Source organism: Raphanus sativus, chromosome 1 (genome assembly GCF_000801105.2).
Source record: "Raphanus sativus cultivar WK10039 chromosome 1, ASM80110v3, whole genome shotgun sequence".
NCBI classification, from domain to species: Eukaryota; Viridiplantae; Streptophyta; class Magnoliopsida; order Brassicales; family Brassicaceae; genus Raphanus; species Raphanus sativus.
Genome location: NC_079511.1, coordinates 22,886,514 through 22,906,043, shown reverse-complemented (window position 1 = coordinate 22,906,043; position 19,530 = coordinate 22,886,514). Strand labels below are relative to the sequence as shown.

The 19,530-nt window shown below is 37.7% G+C and overlaps 2 protein-coding genes across 3 annotated transcripts; one reads left to right on the top strand and one right to left on the bottom strand.

The window, feature by feature from the left end:
- Positions 1 to 273: 273 nt before the first annotated feature.
- LOC108848766 (polyubiquitin-like) lies at positions 274 to 1,509 on the bottom strand. The gene has a single exon (XM_018622205.2). The coding sequence runs from the start codon at positions 1,451 to 1,453 to the stop codon at positions 299 to 301; it is 1,155 nt and encodes a 384-aa protein (XP_018477707.2). The 5' UTR covers positions 1,454 to 1,509; the 3' UTR covers positions 274 to 298.
- A 1,162-nt stretch (positions 1,510 to 2,671) lies between these two features.
- LOC108863439 (serine/threonine-protein kinase TOR) lies at positions 2,672 to 19,529 on the top strand. Of its 2 annotated transcripts, none has more exons than XM_018637873.2 (56): positions 2,672 to 2,982; positions 3,113 to 3,451; positions 3,533 to 3,607; positions 3,704 to 3,876; positions 4,070 to 4,168; positions 4,268 to 4,427; positions 4,499 to 4,642; positions 4,745 to 4,914; positions 4,997 to 5,204; positions 5,276 to 5,464; positions 5,566 to 5,718; positions 6,202 to 6,323; positions 6,413 to 6,512; positions 6,600 to 6,695; positions 6,969 to 7,099; positions 7,784 to 7,886; positions 7,964 to 8,146; positions 8,209 to 8,301; positions 8,399 to 8,434; positions 8,724 to 8,822; positions 8,908 to 9,006; positions 9,101 to 9,263; positions 9,395 to 9,519; positions 9,634 to 9,686; positions 10,252 to 10,375; positions 10,531 to 10,701; positions 11,126 to 11,278; positions 11,347 to 11,499; positions 11,925 to 11,996; positions 12,094 to 12,228; positions 12,309 to 12,370; positions 12,505 to 12,602; positions 13,085 to 13,194; positions 13,279 to 13,452; positions 13,572 to 13,637; positions 13,985 to 14,053; positions 14,192 to 14,302; positions 14,529 to 14,669; positions 14,755 to 14,883; positions 15,003 to 15,168; positions 15,252 to 15,460; positions 15,611 to 15,817; positions 16,057 to 16,170; positions 16,280 to 16,483; positions 16,762 to 16,842; positions 16,948 to 17,022; positions 17,108 to 17,174; positions 17,274 to 17,434; positions 17,525 to 17,698; positions 17,788 to 17,916; positions 17,998 to 18,081; positions 18,175 to 18,236; positions 18,326 to 18,398; positions 18,501 to 18,812; positions 18,909 to 19,162; positions 19,324 to 19,529. In XM_018637873.2, exons 1-56 carry the CDS (start codon positions 2,818 to 2,820, stop codon positions 19,340 to 19,342), a joined length of 7,437 nt encoding a protein of 2,478 aa, XP_018493375.2. In that variant the 5' UTR covers positions 2,672 to 2,817; the 3' UTR covers positions 19,343 to 19,529. The 2 variants fall into 2 exon arrangements, with proteins under 2 accessions (XP_018493375.2, XP_018493366.2); XM_018637864.2 differs by having other exon boundaries at positions 6,410 to 6,512.
- Position 19,530: the final 1 nt, after the last annotated feature.

Sequence of the window (19,530 nt, the reverse complement as noted above, 5' to 3'; positions counted from 1 at the left end):
CAACAAGATCCAAGAATGGCCGTGCAGTTCATCATCTCTGCCGTGCTTGGCGATTCAATGTCCCTTGTCGCTGGAGTAGTAGGCTCCTCATATCCGGAGGATGATTCCCCTACCAAGGGGCATCTGGGGTTTTCTGTTTTGTATTTTAATCACTATTGAATAGGTGATCATCAGATCAGTGAAAGACATATCAGAGTTCAAATATCCGATCAAGTTTCATGGTCCTTAAGAAAAAGTTTAATATAAAACCCAAAAACAAGAAAAGAAAAAGAAAAACGAATAGATAAAGTCTATTATTTTATGGGAATTTAAAACAAAGGAGAAGTGTTGACTCCTTTTGGATGTTATAATATGCAAGCGTGCGATCATCCTCGAGTTTCTTACCAACAGACGTAGTGATTCTCTGTTGGTTTGGTGGGATCCCTTCCCTGTTTTGAATTTTTTTCTTTACATCCGCAACACTGTCTGAGCTGTCAACATCAATGATAATGGTTTTACCAGAGAGTGTTCTCACAAGTATTTGCATTGGACACCGTAAAAAATGGACGCGAAGGACTGACTCATTCCAGATGTCGTAATCCGCCAAGGTACGGTCATCCTCGAGCTGTTGATAGGCAAAGATCAACATCTGCTTGTGCGTAGGGATCCCCTCTTGATCTTGGATCCTGGCCTTGATGTTTTCAATGGTGTCTGAGCTTTTGACCTCATCAAGGACTATGATATTTCCCTTTCCCTTAAGAGGAGTCTTTATGAAAAAAAGCATAGTTTCACTCAACCTGTGAACACAGTGGAGAGTTGAGTCTTGTTGGATATTGTAGTCAGCCAAGGTACGGCCACCTTCCATCTGATATCCGGCAAAGAGAAGCCTCTGCTGGTCGATAGGAAATCCTTTCTTATCTTTTATCATTGCCTTGACGTTGTCAATGGTGCTTGAGCTTTGGACCACAAGGGCTATGGTCTTGTCTGCAGAGTACTTAACAAAGATTTGCATAAATAATCCTCCCAAAACCAAGTGTATAGTTGAATCTTTTTGGATATTGTAATCGTCCAAGGTACAGTGATCCTCCATCTGTTTTCCGCCAAAAATAAGTCTCTGCTTGTCTCTAGGGATTTCTTCAATAAATTGTATCGATTCCTTGACGTCGCCAATGGTTTTTGAGCTTAGAACGTAATTAAGAGTTATGGTCTTGCCTATAAGAGTCTTTACGAAGATTCTCATAATTCTTGCCGACCCAATAACCAAAAGTACAGTTGAGTTTTTTTCGATATTGTAATCAGCCAAGGTACGGTGATCCTCCAAAGGAATTCCGATAAAGGCAAGCACCTGCTTGTCCCTAGGGATTCTTTCCTTATACTGTATCCTTGCCTTGACGTTGCCAATGGTGTCTGAGCTTCGGACGTGAAGAACTGTGATCTTGCCTATAAGAGTCTTTACGAAGATTCGCATCACCATATCTGAAAATAAAAAAGTTAGTGCACTTTTTGTTAGCACGCGGTAGAATTCTAGAATGACTTAGAGTTGTATATATATATACATAAGACTTACACTTATCTAGATTATGAATTGAACTTATCTAAATATATCTAAACTAAGAGTTTTCCTGCGCCATGCGCAGATATAAAAATTTTAAAAACATTTTTATAAAAACAAATTTTTAATTTTTAGTATTTAAATTTAAATTTTATTAGTTAAAAAGTAAAACTATAATGTAATTTTTCTAGTTTTATTTATTCAAGTTTACTTTAACTTTTTAATTTTATTTTATTTAAATTGTAATAATAATAATAATTAAAAATTTATAGAGTTATTTTATTCATATTATATTCTATTCATTTAACTTTTATTTTAAATTAGTTATAATAAATACACACATTAATATAAATAACATATATAAGTTGATAAATATATAATTATAACTACATTTTATTTTGATAATAAAAATATGATTCATAAATTGATGAGAAAAATTAAATTCGTAATTATTATTTTATATATAATTATATTATTTAATAGATATAGAAAAGTTATTAGTATAACCATATTTCTAAAATTTTACCAAAATGGATACTTGTAGAAAAATAATATTTTGATATAAAATTTATTAGTTATTATTATATTACGAATTTTTAAAAAAATATGAATCCGTATATAGAAAATAGTCATTACCATATTTAAAAAATTTACCAAAAAAATAAATCTTAATATAAAAAATTTTACATGTCATAATTACATCGATGACATGTCATATTTCTTTTAAGCCATGTCATCATTTTTTATTGCGGGTAATTATAGTGATGACATATGTACAAATCACTTCTCAAATATAGTTTATGGGATAAATCATCTAGTATTATAAAGAAAAAAGTATAACAATTTTTTTTACCTATTTTTTCACAAAAACTTTAAAAAGGATATTTGAGAGAGTTGCAATATATTTTTATTACGATATATGTATAAAATTATTAATCAATTAGGATATATATTAAAAAATTATACACATCATAACATTTATTTTCCTTGTGAGTGAGACCTTTCATTCAGTTATTTATTTACTTTGTCAACAGTTATTTATTTCTTATTTATTTGCATTGCCTGAAAGAACCTGCACAAAATAAAACCTAAAAAGCGAATTGATTTTTGTAAAAAGAAAAAATCTTATTTTCTCCTGCGATCTCCGCTTCTCTCTCTCTCTCTCTCTCTCTCTCTCTCTCTCTCTTCCTCTGCACATACTCTCTCTAATACCCACTCTTGTTGAACCAAAAAGGGGTTAGATTTAGGGTTTTTGCGTGATTTCTGAGACTGGACAACCTTCATCGATGTCTTCGTCGTCGCAGTCTTTTGCGGCTGGACGGTCTGCATCCCTAGCTTCTCCGTCGCAATCGCACCGCTTTGGTGGGCCTGCAGCTACTGCTTCTGGCGGCGTAAGCTTCGACACTTTGAACCGGGTCATCGCCGACCTTTGCACCATTGGTAATCCCAAGGTAACATTGCCAAGTATTCTTTCTTTTCTTGATCATTGAAGATAAAAAGTCTCTTGCTTTCTTGGATTATCTGAAAGAATCGAAATTTTAGCAAGAAAAGTCTCTTGCTTTCTTTGTTTTGCTATATTAGGAGGGAGCCTCTTTGGCGTTTAGGAAGCATGTAGAGGAAGCAGTTCGTGATCTCAGCGGTGAGGCCTCCTCTAGGTTCATGGAGCAACTGTATGACAGGATTGCCAAGCTAATTGAGAGCAAGGATGGGGCTAAAAACATGGGTGGACTCAGAGCCATCGATGGGTTGACGGAGATTGGATTTGGTGAGAATGCTACAAATGTGTCTAGGTTTGCGGGTTACATGAGGACTGTGTTCGAGTCGCAGCGTGAGCCTGAAATCTTGGTGCTTGCTAGTAGAGTGTTGGGGCACCTTGCCCGGGCAGGTGGAGCAATGACCTCTGATGAAGTGGAGTTTCAGGTACAATTTTGTTTCGTTCGCCTTTCTATCATTGGTTCAGCTTAAAGGTGCTCAAGTATGTTTGTTTTTTTGTTATCACAGATGAAAACTGCTTTTGATTGGCTTCACGGAGATAGGGTGGAACATCGTCGTTTCGCAGCTGTTTTAATTTTAAAGGTATCCTGTCCTTTAGAACACCCTCATGCCTTTTTGTTTTTGTTTTTGTTTTGGTTAGATACAAATAAATTGGAGTATGTTCTTGGTGCATTGCAGGAGATGGCAGAAAATGCATCTACTGTATTTAACGTTCATGTCCCTCTATTTGTGGATGCGATTTGGATTGCACTAAGGGATCCCCAGTTGCAAGTACGAGAGCGAGCTGTTGAGGCTTTACGTGCTTGCCTTCGTGTTATCGAGAAAAGGGAGACTCGATGGAGAGTACAATGGTTCGTATTCCTTTCTCCTTGAAAATGATTAAGTGTCCTTAAGTGTTTAGTACCATAAAATGATTGTCTTGCTTTAACGTTCTACAAAGTTTATAAATATATTGTTGCCAACACAATGTAGCAATTGTGTTTTACTTGTTTGTTATGATATAAAATCAAGTTAACTGATCTTCTCTCCATCTGGCTTTTGCAGGTACTATCGAATGTTTGAAGCTACACAGGATGGGTTGGGTAGTAATGCTCCGGTCCATAGTATTCATGGTTCTTTACTTGCGGTGGGTGAACTATTGAGGTAAAATTCTAGGCATCCTTTACAATCGTCCCACTGTCCCATGTTTAATGGTACATCTGGTGTTATGGTTGATGACTTAATGCTAGAGTTCTTGTACAGGAATACTGGTGAGTTCATGATGTCTAGGTACAGAGAAGTTGCTGAAATTGTCCTCAGATTCCTTGAACATCGTGATCGCCTTGTTCGCCTTAGCATCACCTCGTTGCTGCCTCGCATTGCTCACTTTCTTCGTGACCGCTTTGTTACAAATTATTTAACGGTAGGTGATTGAGAGATTCTTTGAAATCAAAATCTATGCGGAAGACCGTGATATGAGTTCCTTTCTTGCAGATATGCATGAATCACATTCTTACCGTGTTAAAAATACCGTCTGAACGTGCCAGTGGATTCATCGCCCTTGGGGAAATGGCTGGTGCTTTGGATGGTGAGCTTATCCACTATTTGCCGAAAATTACGTCTCATCTGCGGGAAGCGGTGGGTCACTTTGGTTTTCTGAATCTGTTTATTTTTGTGTTCAGTATTTTCTCTGTGAGTTGAAATAGAAAGAGGTTTCCTTTGATTATCTTTTCCATGTAGATTGCTCCACGTAAAGGTAGACCTTTACTTGAAGCTGTGGCTTGTGTTGGTAATATCGCAAAGGCAATGGGGTCCACCGTTGAAACTCATGTTCGAGATCTTCTAGATGTGATGTTTTCCTCTGGTCTCTCTTCTACACTTGTTGAAGCTCTTGATCATATAACCATTAGGTAAACGTTACACCGCAGAAGTTTGTTGTTACTTGCATTGATGAGTATACTTTCAATGCTTGACAATTTGTTTGGGTCTCAGCATACCTTCGTTACTGCCAACGGTACAAGATCGGCTTCTAGATTGCATTTCATTGGTTCTTTCAAGATCTCATTATTCTCAAACCGAGCCTCCTGTTACCACCGAGGTCCGAGGTAGTACAGTTAGCATTATACCACAGTCTAGTGACCCTAGTTGTTCGGCACAAATTCAACTAGCACTGAAGACTCTGGCTCGTTTCAATTTCAAGGTCAGTGCTACTTGCCGATAACAATTCTAAAGAATATGAAACTTATTTACTGGGTTTCTTATTTCTGGCAGGGGCATGATCTTCTTGAATTTTCTCGGGAGTCGGTTGTTGTTTATTTAGATGATGAGGATGCAGGCACAAGAAAAGATGCTGCTTTGTGTTGCTGTAGGCTAGTTGCAAATTCCTTATCTGGGATCGCACAATATGGCTCAACCAGGTCAACTCGAGCTGGGGGAAGACGAAGGCGCCTTGTGGAAGAGGTTTTACATAAATACTGAAGCCTCATTACATATTTTTCTTATTGCTTTTCAGCAGTTCCAGTTTTTCTGATTTCGAAGAGATGATGCTTTGGGTTCTGTAGATTGTGGAGAAGCTTCTCAGGGCAGCTGTTGCAGATGCTGATGTAACTGTTCGCAAGTCTATCTTCGTTGCCTTATATGGAAACCAATGTTTCGATGATTATCTAGCACAGGCTGAAAGTTTGACTGCTATTTTCGCTTCCTTAAATGATGAGGTATGGATATGTTATTTGTTTGAAGAGAAAGCATAAGTCATACGACGATTCTATTTTGTTATAAACCACTTAGATGCTTCTTGTTTGGTGTAAATTTAGTCACTTAATTACCCTTATCACGGAACTTCAATGAATTGTATTGCTTTCTGGAATCAGTTTTGGTGAATTAATGAAGTTACTTAATTATCATTTAACTTCTTGAAACCCAGACTTAGCTGGACTTTTGGTCAACTATTTAGCTTCTTTCGTGTCACAAAACAGTCTTAATTATTCAAATTCGGCAAGAAAACTGCAGCTGAGTTAACCTAGTTCATTGAATTGTGGATGTAATGCATGTATTACGTTGGGGGAAATGAGTGACGAAATGCACCCGTGTTACACCCTTGTTTTCTTGATAGAAGGCTGGGCTTGTCTTTCACTCCACCTGCCTATTTTATCAGTTTATTTATGTACTGTTCGTATATTTGAATCACTCTTCAACAGGATCTTGATGTCCGAGAATATGCCATCTCAGTTGCCGGGAGGTTATCCGAAAAAAATCCAGCATATGTTCTTCCAGCACTTCGTCGCCATCTTATACAGCTGTTAACCGATCTTGAGCTGAGGTAACTGCAAATTTCTTTAGTTCTTAGATGAAGATTTGATTCCTATTATCAAGTATCTGTTGCATTGACTTCTACTGTAACGTCAGCAGTGCAGATAACAAGTGCAGAGAAGAGAGTGCGAAGCTCCTTGGTTGTTTAGTTAGAAATTGTGAACGGCTCATTCTTCCATATGTTGCTCCTGTGCAAAAGGTTTGTTTTGTGTTTTCTTCTCTTCTCTTCTTAGATGATTTGCCTATTATTGTAGTTCACGGGTTTGTAATTCTTTTATTTTTCCAGGCACTTGTTGCAAGACTTAGTGAAGGAACTGGAGTGAACGCTAACAATAATATTGTTATTGGAGTTCTCGTAACTGTTGGAGATCTTGCAAGAGTGGTAAGTAAGTTTGTGGTTTCTCGATTAAGTGTCGGTAAAATGTAGCTGTGCCTTTGCTGCACGTGGAAGTTGCATTCTTATTTCGACTCTTCCCAGCTGTGGTGGCAAAGCATACTCATAATTTTGAATGGCTTAGCGAGTTTTCTTTTTCTTCTTTTTTGTCTTTTAAATGAAAGATGTCAATTCTATTTCCTTTGTATCTGTTATTTGTTGGGTTTGGCTAAGATATTCCTCACCTGTTTTCTTATTTATTTTCTCCCGTTGGTTGTTCAGGGTGGCTTGGCAATGAGACAATATATTCCTGAGCTAATGCCTTTGATTGTTGAAGCTTTAATGGATGGAGCTGCTGTAGCAAAACGCGAGGTGGCTGTTTCTACCCTTGGTCAAGTTGTTCAAAGTACAGGGTATGTAATAGACTTTTGCCTTCTTTAGGAACTAAATTTCGTTTTTATTTTATTTGATAGTGTTACTAAGTGACTTTGAGCATGCTATTTTTTTTCCTGTAAACTAAGAAAACGCCACTATCTTATTTGTTGGAAGCCTAGTTGAACTAGATGGAAATAATGTATTGCAAGTGAATATTTGACATGAATACGGGGCTTCTTCTATGTTTTTCTAATTGACTAGCTAGGAGCCTGCGCTATCCTTAGGCTGTTGATGTTTACAGAATTCGTTACATGTTTGTCCGCTAGAAGTTATCAAATTCTAGGCAGGCCTTCTATCCGTGGCAGATCTTTGTGATTGTTTCTTGTTCGTCTTACATGAGAGGCTTATTATTCCTGGAGATATAATTTTTTTGTTTGTGCCAGAACTTGCAATGTCTTGTTATCTCAGTCATGCAAAAAGATTGAGTACCACTACCTGTATACTATGCTGCATATATATAATTAACTGTATTGTTGATATTGACGAGGTATTATTAGACATGCTTGTGAGTAGTGGGGTGGTCAACTTGCAAGTTGTATTGAGTAGCTTGGAACACATGTGCTATACATTGTGCATATAACTACTACAATATCAAAGGGGTTCCAGAAATTCACAATCCTCCCTGCAATTTTATTTATGGTTTCCCTTCTATTGTAATGTAGGTATGTTGTGACTCCATACAAGGAATACCCGTTGTTGCTTGGCTTACTCTTGAAATTGCTGAAGGGTGACTTGGTGTGGTCTACCAGACGAGAAGTGCTCAAGGTAGTTTCTAGAGAAATAAATTTCTAAACTAGACTGTTCTAGAACATAGCTTATGTCAAAACATTGGTTATCTACAGGTTCTTGGAATTATTGGCGCTTTGGATCCTCATGTGCATAAACGTAACCAACAAAGTTTATCAGGATCACATGGTGAAGTTCCTCGCGGTACTGGTGATTCAGGTCAACCTATTCCATTGATTGATGAGTTACCTGTGGAACTACGACCATCATTTGCTACATCTGAGGATTATTACTCAACGGTAGTTCTTAATCCATTGCAACTGCAGTCTGAATTGTGCTCATATTACTTTCCTCGTTATAGGTTGCTATCAACTCGCTTATGCGAATTCTTAGGGATCCATCACTTCTTAGTTACCACAAAAGGGTTGTTAGGTCTTTGATGATCATTTTCAAGGTAACTAAAGCCATTTTGATTGTTTATAGGATATACTTGTGATGGAATTAAAATGAACACTTTACAACTTTACTGCACTTTTGTTTTGCGAGGTTAGTCAATGGGATTGGGATGCGTGCCTTACTTGCCAAAGGTATATATTTCTTGCAGCTTTTCAATCAGTGACATTTCCGTTTTACCTTTTGATATCTTTCATGGAAATACTATCGAAACTTTCTGTGTTTTCCTTAATTTTGAATACGCATGTCTACTACGTTACTTCCAAGCTCAATTAAATTGTATAATTTGTATTGCGTGGTGACTCTGCCATCTGATATTTGAGATTTCTCAACTTTTTCTTTAGTTAAAGTGACTTTGAATACGCGCTGCTATTTTTTATGCACTATATGCATCCTGTGACGTTTTGCTAATCTGTCTTCAAGGTTTTACCTGAGCTTTTTCACACTGTTCGCACTTCTGATGAGAACTTAAAGGACTTTATTACATGGGGTCTTGGGACTCTTGTTTCCATCGTGCGCCAGGTATATATCCACATTAACATCTGTAGGTAATGGTTAAAATACGAATGACTGTGTGTAACTCTTAGGTTATGCTATATGTGTACAGCACATACGGAAGTATCTGCCAGAGCTGCTCTTACTAGTCTCTGAATTATGGTCATCATTCACCTTGCCAGGTCCTGTACGCCCCTCTCGTGGTCTTCCGGTAAGTTGTATGCATCTAGAGTGCGATGTGTTACTTATTGCTTTATGGGCATATATGTTACGGAGAGCACTTTGTCTAAATTGCTGATCACCAGGTTCTGCATCTATTGGAACATCTTTGCTTGGCACTTAATGATGAATTCAGAACTTACCTTCCAGTCATCCTTCCATGTTTCATCCAAGTATTAGGTGATGCGGAGCGGTGTAATGATTACATATATGTTCCTGATATTCTCCACACACTCGAAGTGTTTGGCGGTCAGAAAACCTTCTCTTCTTTTGGCATCCACTTAGTCTTTTTGTATATATATGATCTTTAAATAGTCAAGTTGTTACTCTATAGTTTCTATTTTCATACATTGGTTGACCCTTAGAGTGCATATGTGCAGGTACACTTGATGAGCACATGCATTTACTCCTCCCTGCCCTTATTCGATTGTTCAAGGTAGATACTCCTGTAGCTATAAGACGTGATGCCATCAAAACTTTGACAAGAGTAATCCCATGTGTTCAGGTTAGTAGCTGTTGGATAAATGATTTATTATTTTAGTTCTTTATGTTTCTGATCCTTCGAAATGTTCCATATTAATCTTCTTGTTATACCTTTTAATTATCCGTATACCTTCAGGTTACTGGTCATATCTCCTCTCTTGTGCATCACTTGAAGCTAGTATTAGATGGGTGAGTTTCCATTTTCTTTTTCAAGACAACTGAAAAGCTCAACAATTGTAATCGATCTCTTTGAAAACATATCTGTGCTTTTCTTGGCAAGCTGATTGTCTGTACATAGAAAACAGTGTATCGGTTACTTCTTCATAAGGTCTTTCTACCATGCTTGTTTTATAATTAGACATTGAACCACTATCTGGGTTAAAATGACTGGTTTCATTCAGTTAAGAATATTGGATTTGAAATGAGACATCCATAACATCCTAAAGTTGGCAAGATCAGAAAAGAGTTTAGTTATTATCATTATCAGAAAATTAGTTATTATCATTATCTTTCATTTTGTGATTGCTTACTGTTACAAATCTGTTTTTCAATGATTGGTTTAAATTACTCTTGAGTTATAAGTTTGTGTGGCCCGATTAATTTGCTTTTGGAACTCTTCTGCAGATGCAAGTAAGAATTCCTTATGTCGTGGAATTTTATTTACCATTATCGATTTGACTGAATAGTTTTTGGTGGAAGTGTCGTTTCATGTTTCACTTGTAATTTTCTTATGGGATATTTGTTATCTTTTCAGGAAAAATGATGAGTTGCGGAAGGATGCTGTCGACGCACTATGCTGTTTGGCTCATGCTCTTGGAGAGGACTTCACCATATTCATTGAATCAATTCACAAGCTCTTGTTGAAGCACCGCTTACGGGTCTTTTTTTTTTTTACTATCTTTTACATATAATAACGCTTTAAATTCACATGTCGTGTATTTTCTATCATAGCTTGCACGCAAACAGATTTCCTTCTTGTATATATATTATTACATACTTGTCTGTAACATTTAACTGAACATTATGTTCGCAGCATAAAGAATTTGAGGAAATTCATGCTCGTTACCGGAGACGTGAACCATTGATTGTAGCTACAACAGCAACTCAACAGTTAAGTAGGCGACTGCCAGTGGAGGTTATCAGGGATCCTTTATTTGAGAATGAGATCGATCCTTTTGAAGAAGGAAACGACAAAAACCATCAGGTACTCTTTGTTTTGTTCGTTTTATACACACAGATCCTCCCTGTGTTAAAATTTTGTTATAAAAAGTTTTCTTATTGTACTGTTAACATTGTAGAACTTTCTGGTCGGTAGTTTTCTAGTTGATGGCTTATTAGTATGACTTCATTGTATCTGCCCTTGTTAGTTCAAAGATTATTAGTGATTGCCTAGTAGGGTTGCTTAGCTGAATAAGGCTGATCTTTCTAAACTGTTTGCTTCTTTTTTGTTGATTGATGTCTATCTATCTAGTGTTTATGACAACGTACATTCATTTGCTTCAATAAGTTTGTATAATAAACTGTATATGTGCACGTTCTAACACAATCCTCTTGTAAAGGTTTCTGTAGTCTTTCTTTGGTGAAGGAGGTAAACTGTTACTATTTGCTTTTTACGATCTGTCTAACAGGTTAATGATGGTAGACTACGAACAGCTGGAGAAGCTTCTCAACGAAGTACCAAGGAAGATTGGGAAGAATGGATGAGACAATTTAGTATTGAATTACTTAAACAGTCCCCATCTCCAGCATTAAGAACTTGTGCAAAACTTGCTCAGTTGCAGGTGTTTCATCGATGCTCTTTCTTTTCCTCTCTTATAAGGGTATGCATTTTAATGACCGTGTTTTGCAGCCATTTGTCGGGAGAGAATTGTTTGCCGCTGGTTTTGTCAGTTGCTGGGCAAAGCTAAATGAGCCTAGCCAAAATAAGTTAGTTAGGAGCTTGGAGATGGCGTTTTCATCTCCAAATATCCCTCCTGAGATTTTGGCGACACTACTCAATTTGGTACGTTCTTTGTTAAACTGTTAGAAACTCATGCATGTTTCGTAACTACGGTTTTACTAATTAAGTACTAATGTTTCCAGCCTAGGCGAATACAGTGTGTTTAGTTAAGAGCTAGCTACGTCTTGCTAGACTGGAAACAAAAAACTGCTTAGTAGTTCTACCTGATTAGTCTTTTTACTGGAAAACACGTCTTCTGTTTCACCTGAACAATCTCTAAGCGTTCTTGGATACATGATGCGTAGATTTTTTTTTATCTTATAGTAACACTAGTATCCGAGTTTCTGCGTGAGCTGTTTTCGTTAACCTATGTTACGTGAGGTTGGATAAAGAGTCACACATTTAGAATCACAATGAACCTACCTCTGTGTTTGATCCTGTTGCTTGGTCCTGTCACATGAACTTGATTTTCTCAATACTCTTCTTAGGCAGAGTTTATGGAACATGATGAGAAGCCTCTTCCCATTGATATCCGTCTCCTGGGGGCTCTTGCTGAAAAGGTTTGCGTCATGTATTTCCTATGATATTGCACTTCTGTCCTTTCATCTGAAGCATTCATCTGGAATTCTCGGTAATGGTGCGTTTTCAACTTTACAGTGCCGTGTTTTTGCCAAAGCATTGCATTATAAAGATATGGAATTTGAAGGTCCACGGTCGAGGAGGATGGATGCCAACCCAGTTGCTGTAGTCGAGGCTCTTATACACATAAATAATCAGTTACACCAGCACGAGGTACGTTAACCCTATTTCTACCACTTCTCCATTTTTGTTATTTGTCATCATTATCGATTACTTGGGATTTGTTTTCATAGGCTGCTGTCGGCATACTGACCTATGCTCAACAACATCTTGATGTTCAATTAAAAGAATCATGGTAACAAGACTTTTTTCGATCTTGATACACTTACTTCCGGTTCTGCTAGATAGTCGTGCAGACACAAGCTTGTGCGTGGTTACTAGTTTATTTTATCCCAATTAGTCAAAAACAGTAACAGAGTTTGTTACTAGGTATGAGAAGCTGCAGCGATGGGATGATGCACTGAAGGCGTACACTTTGAAGGCATCGCAAACATCTAATCCTCATCTTGTATTAGAAGCCACATTAGGTAACCAAGACTAATTTTGGGAGGATCTCGTGTGTTTTTTGTTTGCATATAACTTTTTTGTTTCGTGGAAGTGAAATCTGAGGTTTTATGAGTTTTTTGGGGTCGATATGTATTTTCGGGCTGTGAGTAGCTAGCATGCATAGAGAATTATGGGTTTTTATTCGTAACATTCTCGCTCCGAGACACTTCTTGGGAGAACCAAAATTACATGCTTAAGCTCCAGACCTATCCACATGAAGCCTTTTACTCATCTAGATATTTTTTATGTTTTTTTTTCATATTTTTTGTGAAGGCTGCCATTTATCTTCTCTGATTTTATAAGTTTTTAATAGTATCTTAGGTGGTTTCATAAGCTGATGGCTGCTCTCTCCGAACTTTTGGGATGTTTGTCCAGTGCTAATACTTCTGTTACAGTTTTGTTGTGTTGTTCTCTTCCTTTTAATATAATGTCCTGAATTTTTAGCTTATTGACCATAATGTAGGACAAATGAGATGTCTCGCTGCACTTGCACGATGGGAAGAGCTCAACAATCTCTGCAAAGAATACTGGAGTCCAGCTGAGCCATCTGCTCGTCTGGAAATGGCACCATTGGTTGGTTACTTGTTCTTTTGCTATATTCGGTGATACGTCTACATTATTACATGGATGTCCTGTGTCTTTTTGTGACTATTCTAGGCTGCAAATGCTGCGTGGAATATGGGAGAGTGGGATCAAATGGCGGAATATGTGTCTCGGTTAGATGATGGCGATGAAACAAAGCTTAGGGGTTTAGCAAGCCCTTCTTCTAGTGGTGATGGAAGCAGGGATGGCACATTCTTCAGGGCTGTTCTGTTAGTTCGGAGGGCGAAGGTATACACGTATACCTATACTTTGTGCTTTATATCATAGCAGATTTTCTTTAAAAAGTGTTTGCAGACACTTATTTTATGTGAGTGCGTGCCTTTGGTTATTTTTATTTTCCCTTTTAGTATGATGAGGCGCGGGAATATGTTGAAAGAGCTAGGAAATGCCTTGCCACAGAACTTGCAGCGCTGGTAAGTTTTTCATAAATCATATCAGCATTTACTTGCTAACTATGTTTATAATTTTTATGCATCATTTTTTGTGAATAAGGGATAAAAAGTAAAGTAGCAAGGATATTTGTAGCTAGCCTTCTCCATAATGTCCTGGTCTGTTGGAAGTAGAGAACAAAAATATTAAAAACATACTAGTTGCATTGTTGATTTGTAGACAACATTTTGGTCATGCTATCGTTTGGTACCTGTATGTAAAAGCATCATGTAATCGCTATGGTTGCCTTCTTAATTCTAATGTATTTCTCATGTCGAGTGAAAATTTGTTCGTTACTTCGTCTATTTTGTCTATAATTGCGAGTCTGCAGGTTCTGGAGAGCTATGAGCGTGCTTACAGCAATATGGTTCGTGTCCAGCAACTCTCAGAACTAGAGGAGGTCAGATCTCAATTTATTCAAGATCTCTTCTCCTGGCCACCTTCCCTAACGGCCAAGATCTCAATTTGATCATATTATGCATTAACATATACATGACGAATCTTTCTTATCTCTGTGTTTTTTTCCTTCATGTAATAGGTAATTGAATATTGTACGCTGCCTGTGGGAAACACCATTGCTGAAGAACGGAGAGCCCTAATTCGTAACATGTGGACTCAGCGGATTCAGGGATCTAAGCGTAATGTGGAGGTAAATTGTTTCTGGTATTTAAATGTTAGCTGAACCACTGTAATGAATGACAAGTCATGTGGTATTTTATTTTATTGCTCTATTGATTTTTTATTTTTCTCTTTACTTTTCATATTTTGATTTATAAAGAAAGTAGCTTCGTTTACAGACTCAAAACTTAATGACATTTGTATGGAGTGGACTCTTATGATCGTCCCACTTTTAATGCTTTTTATATACTGTTCAGGTGTGGCAATCGCTTTTGGCTGTTCGGGCACTTGTGCTACCTCCTACAGAAGATGTTGAAACTTGGATTAAGTTTGCCTCGCTTTGTCGGAAAAGTGGGAGGATTAGTCAGGCGAAGTCTACTCTTCTCAAGCTTTTGCCAGTATGCCCTTTTGCTTTTTAGTTGTAAGATTTTCTATGCCAGCTTTTTTCTGTTTTGTCTGATTTGGGACCTCCTGTTTTTTTAGTTTGATCCAGAAGTATCGCCAGAAAACATGCAATATCATGGACCTCCACAAGTGATGCTTGGATACCTAAAATACCAGTGGTCACTTGGAGAGGAACATAAGCGCAAAGAGGCATTTACCAAGCTGCAGGTATGCATATTCGTATTAGTTACTTGCGTTGTCTGCGTTTATTCTGTTTCTCACATTTTGCCATGTTTTGCTTAAATGGCAATGCCGTTTATTCCCTCAATCTAATTAATTGTTTCTAGATTCTGACGAGGGAACTGTCAAGTGTGCCACATCCTCAATCTGACATACTGGCTAGTATGGTATCTAGTAAGGGCGTAAATGTACCACTTCTTGCACGTGTAAATCTCAAACTAGGAACATGGCAGTGGGCACTCTCTCCCGGATTGAATGATGGGTCTATTCAAGGTGAATTGTAGTTACTTTTAACAGTGCAAGTGTAGTCAAACTGTCTGACCATAACACCTAAGTAATATAATGCTCTGTTCCAGAAATTCTTGAGGCATTTAGCAAATCTACCATCTATGCTCCTAAATGGGCTAAGGCATGGCACACGTGGGCGTTATTCAATACGGCAGTGATGTCTCATTACATTTCAAGAGGTCAAATTGCCTCCCAGTTCGTTGTTGCTGCAGTCACTGGATATTTTCATTCAATAGCATGTGGAGCTAATGCCAAAGGAGTTGATGATAGTTTACAGGTAAAGCGTCCATGCTTCCATGGCTTTTCCATGATTTACTTACCAAAGCGTGTTTTTCTTTTCTTTTCTTTACTTTACTTGCATTAAGTTATACCTTTTTGTCCTGCTCTTGTTGAATAATTATTGTTCCTTTCTGTCCCATTTCCTTAGGACATACTGCGTCTTCTCACGTTATGGTTCAACCATGGAGCTACGGCTGACGTCCAAGCAGCATTGGAAAGAGGATTCACTCATGTCAGCATCAACACATGGCTTGTTGTGTTGCCTCAAATAATTGCTAGGATACATTCAAATAATCGTGCTGTGAGGGAACTGATACAGTCTCTTCTCATCCGCATAGGAGAAAACCACCCACAGGTTTGCAGTTTTCCATTAATCTTAACTTTAAACCTTTATTTGTATCACCAATTTATGATGGGAATTGAAAAACATAATCAACTTTTTGTCTGTCATTTTGATCGCAAATGTACTTACTCGGTTTGGATTTGGTATTACAGACATTTGGTCTCTCTACCATTAATTAAGTGCCATACAAAGTACTACTAACTCTGGAATGTATAGTTTTTCCTTGACTATTTTCTTCCAAATGTTGTCAGGCACTTATGTACCCCCTTCTAGTTGCATGTAAATCAATAAGCAATCTTCGGAAAGCTGCAGCTGAAGAGGTGGTTGATAAAGTTCGCCAGCACAGTGGTGCACTTGTCGATCAGGTTAGTACTCATCGTCTTGTGTTTTGTTTTGTCGATTTATTTGAAATATTCTATTTGAAGTGAGCTAATAGATGACCCTTTTCCTCTACTCCCGCAACCAAAAAAACAGGCCCAACTTGTATCACATGAACTTATCAGGGTTTCTATACTTTGGCATGAAATGTGGCATGAAGCTCTAGAAGAAGCTAGTCGCTTGTATTTTGGTGAACAGAACATTGAAGGAATGCTGAAAGTACTTGAACCATTACATGAGATGCTTGAAGAAGGTGCAAGAAAGGACAATACGACCATACAAGAGAGAGCATTTATAGAGGTGGGTTCATTCCAGGTTTTGGAACTTGGGTATATATTAGTGTTATTATTACAGTTGCAGGGGCTTTGGATTATTTGTGATTTCATCTTTCTCTAGCACAGAGTAGCACCCAATTTATTTGCCATGTAACCCGAGGTTATTTTTCCGGTGTTTAAAGGGCTTACATCTATCAGATGCCCTTGATAGAATCAGAGAATAGCTGTAGTTTCTGTTCTCATATGTGAACTTAATTATGTTTTTTCATATCATCAACTAAAGTTAGGTTATCGTTGATGCAGGCATACCGTCACGAACTACTGGAGGCCTATGAATGCTGTATCAATTACAAGAACAATTTACAAGAAGCTGAACTAACACAGGTGACCGAAATTTTAAAACAAAATTGTAGCTGAGTTCTTGCTTGTCATCTTAGGTAAGGGACAGGAACTGACATATTTACCTTTGCAATTGTTTATCTTCTTTAGGCTTGGGATCTTTACTATCACGTTTTCAAACGGATTGACAAACAGCTGGCCAGTCTCACGACATTGGATTTGGAAGTAATTATATTTTCTTTTCCATTGGTTCTCTCTTTCCCTTTTTTACCTCGGTTCTAATCTGACTGTCACATTACATGTTGGATAGTCTGTTTCTCCTGAACTGCTGCTCTGCCGTGACTTGGAGCTAGCTGTTCCTGGAACATATCTTGCAGGTAACGTATTGAGCTGCTAAAGTTCGTCTGAGCTGATATGTTGTGTTTTTAACCCAGGCCTCCTTACTTACATCTATACTTCGTATTTCTCTGAATTAGATGCCCCCGTTGTGACAATATCGTCGTTTTCACGCAAACTTGTTGTCATAACCTCAAAACAACGACCACGGAAGTTGACTATTCACGGAAGTGATGGTGAGGACTATGCCTTTTTGTTAAAGGGACATGAAGATCTAAGGCAAGATGAGCGTGTTATGCAGGTGATTCTCAAAAAGATAAAATAAAATCAGTTGTAGTATATTCTTAACCACAGGATCACACATATCTCTTTCCTCTATGTTGTGTTTCAGCTTTTTGGTTTGGTGAACACTTTGCTCGAGAATTCCAGAAAAACAGCAGAAAAAGATCTGTCCATCCAACGGTATTCAGTAATACCACTATCTCCCAATAGTGGACTCATCGGATGGGTTCCGAACTGCGATACCCTTCACCATCTTATTCGAGAGTACAGAGATGCGCGAAATGTTCGTCTTGTAGTCATCATTGTTTTCTATTCTGAAGCTATCTGCAGTTTACGTTGATTCTTACCCTATATGCCTTTCTGAATTTCCAGATCATTCTTAATCAAGAACACAAACATATGTTGAGTTTTGCTCAAAACTATGACAATCTGCCGCTCATAGCAAAGATTGAAGTATTTGAGTATGCTCTAGAAAACACAGAGGGAAATGATCTGTCCAGGGTACTCAAAATTTCTAACTTCTAGTATGGGTAAATTAACTATTATGGAATACTAAGTTGTTTCAAATCTCCTTCTTGGTAGGTTCTCTGGTTAAAAAGTCGGTCGTCAGAGGTATGGCTGGAGCGAAGAACCAACTATACTAGAAGTTTAGCGGTTATGAGTATGGTATGTGGTTGCTTTCATCCTTTGTTCTCCACTTGTTAGCATCAAAGTAAAAATGTACCCATGTTTGACCTTTTTGCATTACTGTTGTGTCAGGTCGGTTATATTCTTGGATTAGGTGATCGACACCCAAGTAACCTCATGCTACATAGACACAGGTACATACAAGTAAAAAAGAAAAGGTTTACATTAGATAAAAGCTCCAACTTTTTGTTCTGTTTCTTTATCAATAGTTTCAACTTTGCAGTGGTAAAATCTTGCATATTGATTTTGGAGATTGTTTTGAGGCATCTATGAATAGAGAGAAGTTTCCTGAAAAGGTATTAACTATAGTGGTTTACTCATAATACTTGTTTGCTACAATTGTGGGTATAAAAAATGGATATGAGGAGAGAGCTTTATTGGTTAAAAACCTATGTTAGGTTCCGTTCCGTCTGACAAGAATGCTTGTCAAAGCAATGGAAGTAAGTGGCATCGAAGGAAATTTCCGCTCGACATGCGAAAATGTTATGCAAGTTCTCAGAACCAACAAAGACAGTGTAATGGCAATGATGGAGGCGTTTGTGCATGATCCTTTAATCAATTGGCGTCTTTTCAATTTCAATGAAGTCCCTCAATTCGGTAACAATAATAATCCCAACGGTCCTACTGAACCTGAGGAAGTAGGTGAAGATCCCGCTGACATAGACCTTCCTCAGCCTCAAAGGAGTACTCGAGAGAAAGAAATTCTTCAGGTTTCTTTTAAAAATCTTTCCCTTGCTATATATCATGTTTTCCTCATAATCTTTCTGTTTTTGTTGTTTGTTGATTTGATTGTTGGATTGTGTCAGGCTGTGAATATGCTTGGAGATGCAAATGAGGTTTTGAACGAGCGTGCAGTAGTTGTAATGGAACGTATGAGTAATAAGCTCACAGGCCGTGATTTCTCCACGTCTGCAAGTCCAAGCAATCCCATTGCTGATCACAATAACTTGCTCGGAGGAGATTCTCATGAAGTAGAACATGGTTTGTCTGTGAAAGTTCAGGTTCAAAAGCTAATCGATCAAGCCACTTCCCATGAAAATCTTTGTCAAAATTATGTTGGGTACGTTCTTCTCCACTCCTCTGCTTTTCTGTTTTGGCTGTGAGATATGTTAAGCCATCTAATATTGACACAGACTTGACAGATTCTGGAATAAATTATCGTAGGCAAAGAATGCGAATAAACACTTTCTGGTTCTTTGTCTTTTTTTTTTTCTTTTGCAGGTGGTGCCCTTTCTGGTGAGATGGGTCATCTGTGCATTTCTATTGTAAATAGGCTTTGTAAAATTTCAACTAAGTTGCATTTCTTTTGATTCAATTTGATAATAAACTATGTTCTCTTCAATGTAAATAATTTATTAGGTCCTAGTCATGTAATATATAATCTTATAAAGTGGTTGAATAAATGGGCATGTCACATTCTTTACATTT